The sequence below is a fragment of the Leucoraja erinacea genome, chromosome 23 (genome assembly GCF_028641065.1).
Source record: "Leucoraja erinacea ecotype New England chromosome 23, Leri_hhj_1, whole genome shotgun sequence".
NCBI classification, from domain to species: domain Eukaryota; kingdom Metazoa; phylum Chordata; class Chondrichthyes; order Rajiformes; family Rajidae; genus Leucoraja; species Leucoraja erinaceus.
In genome coordinates this window covers 27646529-27658690 of record NC_073399.1, presented here as the reverse complement: position 1 = coordinate 27658690, position 12162 = coordinate 27646529, and the positions used below count along the sequence as shown (strand labels likewise).

General features: G+C 48.1%; 1 protein-coding gene across 1 annotated transcript in view; it reads left to right on the top strand.

Annotated features, from left to right (window-relative positions):
- The window catches only part of fasn (fatty acid synthase), an 88907-nt gene that overhangs the window by 66234 nt on the left and 10511 nt on the right, over positions 1–12162 (top strand). The window contains exons 31-37 of the mRNA XM_055654173.1: positions 139–261; positions 800–1023; positions 5992–6193; positions 6865–7016; positions 7278–7369; positions 7916–8067; positions 10459–10704. Of these exons, the coding sequence (XP_055510148.1) occupies positions 139–261; positions 800–1023; positions 5992–6193; positions 6865–7016; positions 7278–7369; positions 7916–8067; positions 10459–10704 (1191 nt within the window). The remainder of the gene's footprint in view (positions 1–138; positions 262–799; positions 1024–5991; positions 6194–6864; positions 7017–7277; positions 7370–7915; positions 8068–10458; positions 10705–12162) is intronic.

Below are 12162 nucleotides of genomic sequence, written 5' to 3'. Positions count from 1 at the left end.
GGTGGCCTTGCATGTTATACAATAATATGTGCTGTAGGGAGTTCCTGGGCATCCTTACCAAAGTATTGACTGAATAGAACTAATAGTTTCCAGGGCCTATCTGGCTCATTTAACCCCGTGTGATGCAATTGCCTGCAGGAGTGGACCTGGTGCTGAACTCGTTGGCTGAAGAGAAGCTACAGGCCAGCATACGCTGCTTGGCCCGGCATGGCCGCTTCCTGGAGATCGGCAAATACGACCTTTCCAATAACAATCCACTTGGTAAGCACGCCGGGGTCAAATGGAACTGGGGATCAGTGGATTATTTTGATTCCTGTCCCTGTCCTCTTCCACCCATCACCCTCCCTCCAGCATTACATTCAACTCCTCCTCTCCTTATCTTGCACCCTTTTGTCTCCTTTTCATCTCTAACCTTTGCTGCTAACTCCACCAATCTGCCCATCACCCCACCGTTGTCCACCTATCACTCACAGTCTTTGTTTGCCCCCCCCCATCTCTCTCTGTTCCAGCTTTCTCCCCCCTGCTCCATCAGTCCCGACTGTAACGCCGCATGTCTATTCCCTCCAAAGATGCTGCTTGACCCTCTAAGTTCCACCAGCACTTTGTGTTTGGCATAATTCCAGCATCTGCAGTTCCTTGTGTCTCCAGATTGTTTTCATCTGTAACAAAAAGTTACCCGTTTTCTCTGTGTAAATTCATATTATTTTAATGCATGATGAAAGTGATTTCCAAAACACTTTTCTGTGCGTGAGGTTTTAGCATGAAACATGCACTCAAGCTGCACCTGCATTGTTTTCAGGGATGGCTGTCTTCCTGAAGAACATCACATTCCACGGGATCCTGCTCGATGCCCTGTTTGAAGAAGGGAACAGTGAGTGGGAGGAAGTGTCCCAGCTCCTGAAGGATGGTATTCACAGCGGGGTGGTGAAACCGCTGAAGATCACCTGGTTTGAACGCGATGACGTGGAATCCGCGTTCAGGTTCATGGCTCAGGGCAAACACATCGGGAAAGTAGTTTTGAAGGTGAGGTTGTAGAAACAGTTTGTCACAACACAAAAAAACAAAGTGCTGGAGGAACTCGAGGGTCGGGTAGATGCTGCCTGACCCACTGATGTCCTCCAGCAGTTTAGAACATGGCACAGTACAGAACAGGAACAAGCCCTTCGGTCCACAGGGTCTGTGCTAGACATAATCCCATGATAAACTAGTTTCTTCTGCTGCACGTAATCCATATCCCTCCATTCCCTGCATACCCATGTGCCTGTCCAAAAGCCTCTTGAATGCCACTGCCTCCTATCTGCCACCACCCCTGGCAGCACGTTCAAATAACCCACAACAGTGTGTGTGGGTAAAAACTTGCCCTTCTCGTCTCCTCTCACCTTTTGTTCAAGAGTCCAGCATCTGCAGCCTCTTGTGTCTCCATTATCAAGTCGTCAGATTTATTCATCACATACACAATGAAGTGCAGTGAAATGAATTTGCCAGCAGCGGTACAATGAAAAAGAACACACAATGTACAATGGGAGTTTGACACACACATCCACCACAGCATTCATCACAATGGTGGAAGGCACAAAGTTTAGTCAGTCCTCCCCCGTGGTCGGGCCCACAACCCTCCGCAGTCGCTGCTGCCGCCGGCCAGATGAGCAGGCAAGGTAAGTCCTCAATCGGTGTTTCCATACCGGAGACCTTGCCGGCTTCAAGATGGTGTAGGCTGGTGGTCGAAGATCTAAAGTCTCTGCCGCGCCACAGTTATAAGCATGGCAGACCGCAGGGCCGGCGGTCGGAGCTCTTCTCCAGGGATCCCAGGCTCCGGACGCAGCTCCTGCTGGAAGCTCCACAGACCGCGGCTTCAGGCTGCCGCGGGCCAGCGATCGGAGCACTCCCTTCTGGCGACCCCCGGCGAGAGCTCGCCCGCTCGGCGATGAAAAAGTCTACGCTGCGCCTGCTGCTGAAGCCCTGGGCGCGTCTCCGGGAAAGGCCGCACTGATCCTTTGTGTTAGGCCGCGAGGGAGGCGACATGCAAAAAGTCGCCTCTCCGTGGAGGAGGTGACCAAAGCGGTTTCCCCCTTACCTCCCCACACCACCCCCCACACAAGACACACAGAGAAACATTAAAAACACACATTGGGACAGTAAAAAGAAAAACCCAAAAAAGTAGAAAAAACTAACACGCTGCTGGCAGGGCAGCTGGCTCGTCGTGCCCCCACACACCAGTTGTCACATAATATATTACAATTATAGTTGAATTGTAGCTTTACAGTCAAGAACTGGCTTCACGGTGGGTGAAGAAGGGGTCCCGATCAGCAAAGTCACCAATCCATCTTCTCCAGAGATGCTGCCTAACCCGCTGAGATACTCCAGCACCTTGTGTCTTTGTTTGGTTAACCAATATCTGCAACTCCTTGATTCCACATAAGAACTGACCAAACTAGTTATGTGATGAAGTATAAGGTGTGAACTAAAACTATGCCCAAATTCAGATAAATGAGTTTGTGAAGCAAGTGAATTGAGGACTGTTTGCCAATATTCTTTGCAGCTTTCTCCAGCAGCGTATAGTAACTGCCTTTTGACATGCATCTAGCAGAAACTTTAGATTAATCCAGGAACTAAATTTCAATTGGTGCAAAATAAGAAAATGCATCACATTAGTGGTGAATCTTTATTTTGATGAAGAACCAAAAGAGCAGTGGTGCAACAGACAAAATCCACTCATAAATGTGTATAGGTTAAGTTAACCTGAATGCATTTTACCCATAGATAGTAATCTCATTTATTGAGAGCGCTGGTTGCTAAATCCATCTCAATCTTGAGGTAGTTTTAAGATTGATAGTCTGAAGAGGGGTCCCAACCCGAAATGTCACCTCGCCTTATTCTCCAGAGGTGCTGCCTGACCCGCTGAGTTCCTCTAGTATTTTGTTGCTTTTTTGTGGTAGATTTAGTTGGACGATAGTCACAGACATTTGTAAGTTGTAGTGAAATCTACATGGGAAACATCTGAACCAGGTAGGTCTGTCAGACACCGAGTACTTCTGGACTTCACCTCTCTGTTGATGCTGAATTATTAAGCTCCACACATATTGGGGAAGGACTAAGAATTGAGGGCTGAAAGCACCAAACTTCAAACAGAATGGGGGAATAGGAGGCTGAGGTGATCTTACAGCGATGTACGAGATCAGGAAATGCATGCACACAGTGAATGATTCCCACACTCTGATTCCCAGTGGAGAGGATATTTGAGAGCATCAGTTAAAGGTGAAAGGTGAGAGATTTAAGAGGGGCCTCAGGGGCAACTTTTTCACTCTAGGGATAGTCCATATCTGGAACGAGCTGCCAGGGGAAGTTATGGAAGCAGATACAATTATGGTTTTTAAAAGATACTAGACCAAGTGCAGACCCGTTGGGTCTGTTCCCCCAACGTGCGGTTGGGGGACCCCCCCCCCGCCCCGCACTCACGCTAATTACCCCCCTTGATATTATATTAATATTATTAATTTGCTCCTTTTACCCCATAAACACCCTATCTACTTATCTACTGACGTATAGCCCCCAACTTGCAGTCACACCTAGAGAGGCGGGGTGGGGGTAGAGAATGAGGGCAGAGAGAGAAGGGGCAGAGAGAGAGACAGAGACACAGAGAGGGGCAAGAGGGATGAGGGGTGGAGAGGAGGAGAAGAGGGATGGTGGGGTGAGGGGGGTGAGGGGGGAAGGAGGGGAGGCAGGGAGGGAGGGGGTTTAGATGGAGATGGAGGAGGATGAGAGAGAGGGGGAGGGGGGTGGAGGGGAGGGTGGTTTAGGGGAGGAATGGTGGGGGAGGGGATGTAAACATAGAAATTAGGTGCAGGAGTAGGCCATTCGGCCCTTCGAGCCTGCACCGCCATTCAATATGATCAGGGCTGATCATCCAACTCAGTATCCCGTACCTGCCTTGTCTCCATACCCTCTGATCCCCTTAGCCACAAGGGCCACATCTAACTCCCTCTTATATATAGCCAATGAACTGGCCTATAGGAGGGGGGGAGAAGAAAGAGGGGGGAGGAGGAGGGGGGGGGGGGGAAAGGAGGGGGGGGGGGGGGGGGGGGGGGGGGGGAGGGGTGAGAGGGGGGGGGATGGGGGGGGGGGGGGGGGGGAAGGAGGGGGGGGGGGGGGGGAGAGGAGAGGAGGGGGGGGGGGAGAACCTAAAAACATTTTAGAAGCACATTCTGCAAGCATTGTAGAACCAAAAGAGACACTTTTTGCAAACATTTTTGAACCAATAGACATATTCTGCAAGTGTTTTAGAACCACTAAGGACACTTACATTTGAGTATACATGTGTTCAGTGTTATTCACAACTCAGAGAAACGTGACCCTCTGCCTTCCTCCATCTTGAAGATACTGAATGAGGCACACCACCCCTCCCCCCTGCCGCCAGCGGGGGCAGCAGAGAGAATGGGGAATTTTGTAAAATCATTAATATCTCTTTCATTTTTCATCGACTGGAAAAATCCTTGGCACACATACGGCGGAGGGGGGTTCTGAGCGAGGTGGCCAAAAATGACGGCAGTAGGTGGCGGCATTCTCTCGGAAATCGCAGCACAGATCACCAAAACCGGTCAAGAACTGACTTTTAGTAATATAGATTGGAAACAGATATGTGGATAGGAAGGGTTTAGAGGATTGTGGGACAAATGGTCCGAGCTCGGTTTGCCAACTTGGAGTAGCTGTCCGAAGGGCCTGTTTCCGTGTCGTACAGCTCTAGGACTCTCTGACATTTGAAAGAAATAAGATTTTGGTACGGGTAAACAAGGAAACTATTTGAAAACCTTAGAAAAAGATGGATGCTGGAAATGTTCCTCAGTTTGGGCAGCATCTGAGAGGGAGTGGGAAGCAAGCAGACAGTGTTTCACATTGATGGTATATTTTCCAGCTGGAATTCTGGGTGAGGAATCATTCATTTTAAACGGAGTACGGTGAGAGTTTTCACCTGGGCATGTAGTGGAGTGGCTTTGCCTAGGGTGTGGCTGAGATAACCCATTGTAGTTTGCAGGGAAAAGCAGAGTAAATATTTAAACCTGAGCAAGAACAGGCAGAGTGTGGGGGGTTGGATTTGGATTTCTCTCAAAAATGTGGCACATACATAGTGAACTAACTTGTGCCTTGTGGGAATCTTCCACAGTTCCACAATATCAGTGCAGCATTTGTTTGGTCTCAACTTGAATTGCTGCCTTTAGTTTAGTTTAGAGATACAGCATGGAAACAGGCCCTTCGGCCCACCGAGTCCACTCTGACCGTCGATCACCCATCCACACTAGTTCTATGTTATCCCACCTTTTCATCCACTCCCTATACACTAAGGGGCAATTTACAGGCACCAATTAACCTACAAACCCGCAAATCTTTGGGATCTGGGAGGAAACCGGAGCACCCGGACAAAACCAATGCTGTCACGGAGAATGTGCAAATTCCATACAAACAGCACCCGAGGTCAGGATTGAACCTGGGTCTCTGGTGCTGTGAGGCAGCATTGATGCAGCTGATTTTGCTTTTTTTTAACTCTAGATTCTAGCATCTGCAGTTTCTTGCGTCTTTGTTTTTTGCTATCTATCTGGCTGAGTTGGAGTGAACAGCTGCCTCCTGATTGAGGTACCTGACATGAATCTTATCACTAGTGGGGTATTTAAATTCAAGCTAGTACCAGTCCGAGTGACGGTGATATAACTGGGTTATAATACAGACCCACTTTGTACACTACTTTCCTCCAAGGAAGGAAATGTACCATCCTTGCCTGTACCATCCAGGAACTGTGGATGCTGGAGACTTGAGCAAAAACAAAATGCTGGAGGAACTCAGCAGGTCAGACAGAGTCTGGGGAGGGAACAGATCGATAACGTTTCAGGTTGTGACCCCGTGAGATTAAAGATAAATAGAAATGTGGTTGTCTCTTAAATGAAAAAGCTTTTCAGTTTGGAATAATTGATTTGACAAATGCCACTATGTCTTTCCAAACAGGTTCGTGAAGAGGAAGGCAAGTCTCCCACTGAGTGCTCCGATCAGCTGTCCATCGCCGCAGTGCCACGTACCTCATGTCCGGCCACTAAGTCGTACATCATCACTGGAGGTCTGGGCGGCTTTGGTCTGGAGCTGGCAAACTGGCTGATTGAGAGGGGTGCACAGAAACTGGTGCTGACCTCCCGCTCTGGCATACGCAATGGTAAATCATTTAACCTGCTGTTTGCCTGGTCCGACTGAACCCTGAGGATCCAACTATGCCGGAGGTGTAGGGCAAGTCAGTGATTTCCAAGTAGCTAGCAGTTAATTTAATGAAATCTGTTCTCGCGACTACTAACATATACATCCCTGGCGATGGAGAAAGAGGGAGGTGTAATATTCCAATTTGCTTGTTAAATCAAAAGTCCTATTCAAACAACACGGAAACAGACCCTGAAGAAGGGTCTCCACCCGAAATGTCACCCATTCCTTCTCTCCAGAGATGCTGTCTGTCCCGCTGAGTTACTCCAGCATTTTGTATCTCCCTTCGACCCAACTCGTCTGTGTTGACCAGATGCCCCCTGTCCACGAGTCCCACCTGCCCACACTCGAGGTCAGGATTGAATTCTGCTCTCTGCTGTTGTGAGGCAGCAGTTCCACCTGCTGCACCACTGTGTGGCCCCAGTGACACAGTGAAGTTTCTTCTGAATTAGCATTGGACTATTCGTGGTCAGTTATGGGAAATTAAATTTGCTGCTCTCCATCATTTGTCCGTGGGGGACATAATAACTTTGGGGGAATTAGAGGATTTTCAGTGCAATTGTGCCCAGTTGTGTAAACGCATGTTGCACGGCACCGCTCCTTCCTCTGTTGACATTCCCCTCTCCGTTACAGGGTACCAAGCTAAGCGGGTGCGTGAGTGGAAGGAAATGGGTGTGGATGTCCTTGTTTCCACCAGCGATGTTTGCTCCATGGAGGGGACACAGGATCTCATTGCCGAGGCCTCTGCTCTTGCCCCTGTTGGAGGCATCTTCCATCTGGCCATGGTGAGTTCAGATACGATGGTGGCATTTAAACCACTTCTGGATATGCAGGGAATGGAGGGATACGGATTATTTGCAGGTCGATAAGTGACATTCTTGGCATCACGTTTAGCACAGACATTGTGGGCTGAAGGGCCTGTCCTTGTGCTGTACTGGTCTACGTTCTGTAACATCTGCCGAACCGAGAGTTTGCAATGGAGGCATTTTGCTCAACACTTGTCTTATCTGAAGAATTCTAATTTGGAAATTATGTTTTTGCTGCAGGTTTTAAAAGATGGCCTGTTGGAAAACTTGACCCCTGACCTCTTCCAGGCTGTCAATCGGCCAAAGTACGACGGCACCATTCACCTGGACAGGTTAGTTCGTACCTGCTGAAAATGTCTGAAGAAGGATCCTGCCCAGCAATGTTGTCTGTCGATTTCCTTCCACAGATGCTGCCTAATCTGTTGAGTTCCTCCAGCAGTTTTTAGTTAAGGTTGGCGCAGTGGCGCAGCAGTAGAATTGCTGCTTTACAGCGCCAGAGACCCGGGTTGGATCCTGACTATGGGCGTTGTCTGTGCAGGGTTGGTGTGTTCTCCCCGTAACCATGTGGGGTTTCTCCGGGTGCTCTGGTTTGTTCCCACAGTCCTACGGGTTAGCAGGCTAATTGGATTTGGTAAAATTCTAAATTGTCCCTAGTGTGTAGGGTAGTGTTAGTATGGGGCGATCGCTGATCAGTGTGGACTTGGTGGGCTGAAGAGCCTGTTTCTGCGCTGTATCTCTAAAGTCGAAAGATAAGATTGTTTGATTTTAAACACACAGTGGGCTTGGTCAAAGCTGCACTAAATGTTGTCCTGCTTTAACCTCGGTGAACCTGACCTTTGTTGCAGTCGGTAACATTGAGTTGCGTTTATTTCTTTCAGGGTCAGTCGGGAGAAGTGCTCGGCCCTGGATTATTTTGTTGTCTTCTCCTCTGTGAGCTGTGGTTACGGAGTTGCTGGCCAGAGTAACTACGGCTTTGCCAATTCTGCCATGGAGCGTATCTGTGAGCAGCGGTGTCGCGACGGGCTAGCAGGTACGTGTCTCGTTGCAAGCAAGTCATTGGCCTCTAGTCGGGAGAGAATTCCCCAGCTGATCGACACAAAGTGCTGGAGTAACTCAGCAGGTCAGGCAGCGTCTTTGGAGATAAAGAATGAGTGCTGTTTCTAGTCGGGTCAAGTCTGACAAAGGGTCCCGACCCGAAATGTCACCCATCCTTTTTCTCCAGAGTTGCTGCCTTGACCCGCTGAGTTATTCCAGCACTTTGTGTCTATCTTTGGTATAAACCAGCATCTGTCGTTCCTTGTTTCTAATGTCCCCAACTGAAAGTTTTAAATTAACACTCTTCTGATGCGTTAGATATATATATTGGAATTTTAGCTGAAATAAGAAGCGTTTAATGGCATGGGTTAAACATTATTGGTGAACAGATTGTGGTGAAGAGAGGTGCCCTGTGTATCGTGAAACAGCAAAACCTGCAAATTCGTAGAGTTGCACTGCATGGAAACAGGCTCTTCGGCCCAACTTATCCATGCTGTCCATGTTCCCCAGGTTGGGGAAAACATCCAAAACTATTCCTGCTGAATCAAATTCTGATTATATATCTACACTTAAGTTCTAAACATAATTATACAGACTACAGTTCCGTAACGTTTGGTGAATGGATTGAGTGACTTGGTCACTTTTCTTTAAATATCTTTACAATATGGCAACATTTACAAAAACATATTTATCCAATAACACCACAACATGTCAGATGCATTTTTATTTCTCCTTTTATAACATCAGAGGTTAGGAACAAAGGGACAAGCGATATATCCAAGTGAATTTTGTGCATTTAACTTTTAGACTTTGGAGTTACAGTGTGGAAATAGGCCCTTCGGACCACTGAGTCCTCGCCAACCAGTGATCATCCCGTACACCAGGCACGTGCCGTCAGGGTGGGCACTGCCTACCCTGACTAAAATTATAACATGGTAATTACTAAATATAAATAGTAAAAGCATGGGAGAATTATGCCTATCTAAGAGATCGATCTCATCGCTAGGCATAATTCTCCGTCCTTTCAACCGCAGCGCTTGTAACCCTTGAAGGTCTGCAGCCCACGTGGCGTCAGCGCTACTTCAAGCCGTCAATTTCAAGCGGGGCTGAAGGCAGCTGAAATTCTGCCTTTGCTGTACTGCGCATGCGCAGCGCTGGCTTCTTGCCGGTTTATTCAAATATGGATTGCCATTCTCTGAAGTGTATCTTGGGAAACAAAGAGAGAAGAATGGAGTTTGTGTACCGATAATGTGGGAAGTACATTTCTTGGTGGTATACGTTTTTAAATAACGTATTTTCCAGGGTGAGGGAGTTCCTTTCACAGCGTTTGGGGAGTCTGGCCCGGGGTAAAGTTGCGGGGAGGGCAGGAGTGTTGTGAAGGAGGGGGTCGGGATCATGCCATTTGCGACGCTCCTTGAATGGAGGCGTGCAATGCCACCATATTGAGGCCAGGGGGAGAAGTAGCTCGGGTGGCTGTGAGTGGCCGCTGGGCCGGACAGCAGAACCGGCCGCCACCTCAGCGCCTTCTGCCGGCCCCCGCTCACCTCTGGCAGCTCTCCGTTTAAAAACCTCTCTCCTGCCGCCCGGGAAGCGGCTGACATGAGCGAAGTCGGCGAGCGGCAGGTGAGCAGGTGAGAGGTGTTCAGACGGAGAGCACTGCCAGAGGTGAGCGGGCCGGCAGAAGGCCCTGAAGTGGCGGCCAGTTCTGCTGCCGGGTCCCGGCAGCCACTCGCAACTACCCGAGCTGCTTCTATCCCCGGCCACAATGCGGTGGCTTCGCGCCTGGAGCGCCGCAGCAGCGGTGAGTGAGTGAGTGAGTTACTGGCATTATCCCCGACCCCCTCCTTCTCAACATTCCTGCCCTCCCCGCAACTTTACCCCAACTTTACTCTCCACACGCTGTGAACGGAACTCTTGAATTGTTACTGTCTTTACATTTATTTTTTATTTCTACGGAGAGAACAACCTGCGCATGCGCGGTTTAAGTTGTTTTTAAAAAGCCAACTGACTGCCTATCTTGAGTTTTTACTCACGGCACGTGCCTGCCGTACACTACCACGATCTTACACACTGGGGACAATTTACAATTTGCAGAAGTCAATTCATCTGCAAAGCTGTAATTCTTTAGAGTGTGGGAGGAAAGCTGGAGAAAGCCCACGTGCTCACAAGGAGAATGTATAAACTCCACACAGACAGCACCAATAGTCAGGATCGAATCCAGGTCACTGGCGCTGTAAGGCAGCAATTCTACCGCCGTGCCACTCAAAACTGAAGACACTAAAATGAGAAATTAGTGCAGTAATTAAAAGGTAGAAAAACAAAACATTGCGAGTTATCTGAGGATATTGGAGTACAGTTCACTGTAGTCTTTCTATTTGTGTCTTAGGTCTAGCCATACAGTGGGGTGCCATTGGAGACGTGGGCATCATCTTGGAAATGATGGGTGACAATGACACGGTAATCAGTGGGACATTGCCGCAGAAGATCGGCTCGTGTTTAGAAGTTCTGGACCAGTTCCTGAATCAGTCTCATCCAGTCATGAGCAGCTTTGTCCTTGCGCAGAAGACAGTGGTCCTGAAGGCCGATGGTAGCGGGCAGCGGGACCTCATTGAGGCTGTCGCTCACATACTCGGTAAGTTGTGCAAGTCGGGTCACGGAACGGTTTTCACGGATCTTATTGCTCTGATCAATGATGTTGGTCATTTTAATGTTTGTTTAATTAATGGAGAATCTGAGTCATGCTGACATTCTATCACCTATTCACACTAATTCTATGTTATTCCAGTTTCGCATCCACTCTCTATACACGAGGGGCAATTTATAGAGGCCAATTAACTTACAAACCCACATGTCTTTGGGATGTGGGAGGAAAGCGGAGCATCCAGGGGTAGCCCATGTGGTCACAGAGGCAATGTACAAAATCCACATAGAGAGCTTCTAGGGTTAGGTTCAAACCTGGGTCTCTAGCTCTGTGTGGTAGCAGCTCTATCAGTTGCTCCACTGTGCTGCCTATTACACTGGTCCAATATTATCAGGTTACTTTAACTTGGTGTGTTTTTAAAATAAAGATATTCATGCCGTGAATGTAGTTGTGTTGCTTTGCAAAACAATGAATCCTAACCCTGGAAGCTTACTCTACAAGGCAGCTGATGATGGTTTCTGAAATAAATCGCTGGTGCATTCACATCTAGAGTTGTGTCTGAATAATACAGCAGGAGTATGGAGGGACCTGTCCAACACAGACTGGGATTGAGTCCTGGGTCTGTTGGCTCAGATACTCTAGATTAAATGCATCATTGAGCACTGGCGTACCAAGACTGAAGTGGGGGGAAAGCTTTTATTTACATGCTATCCAGTCAAATCATACGATACATGTCTACAACAATCCCATAGACCGGTCACACAAAGGGAAAAATACCAGAGTGCAGAATTTATTGTCACAGAGACAACATCAGACATCGTAAACAAAAACAGGGATGTAATGTAGAGGCTCCATAATGTGCTACTAAGGGCTACATTTGTGAGCAATTTTGGGCACCCTATCTGAAGAAGGATGTGCTGGCTCTGGAGAGGGTCCAGAGGAGGTTTACAATAATGATGATTCCAGGAATGAGTGGGTTAACCTATGGTGAGCGTTTGCCGGCACTCCGCTTGTACTCGCTGGAGTTTAGAAGAATGAGGGGGGCCGGCATTGAAACAAACAGAACAGTGAAAGGCTTGGATAGGGTGGATGTAGAGAGGATGTTTCCACTAGTGGGAGAGTCTAGGACTAGAGGTCATAGCCTAAGAATTAAAGGATGTTCTTTTAGGAATGAGATGAGGAGAAATTTCTTTAGTCAGAGGGTGGTGAATGTGTGGAATTCTTTGCCATAGAAGGCTGTGGAGGCTGTCGGATATTTTTAAGGCAAAGATAGATAGATTTGTGATTAATACAGGTGCTAGAGGTTATGGAGAGAAGGCAGGAGAATGGGGTTAGGAGGTAGAGTTAGATCAGGCATGATTGAATGGCGGAATAGACTTAATAGGCCGAATCGCCTAATTCTACTGTGTAGGAAAGAATTTTAGATGCTGGTTTAAATTGAAGGTAGAC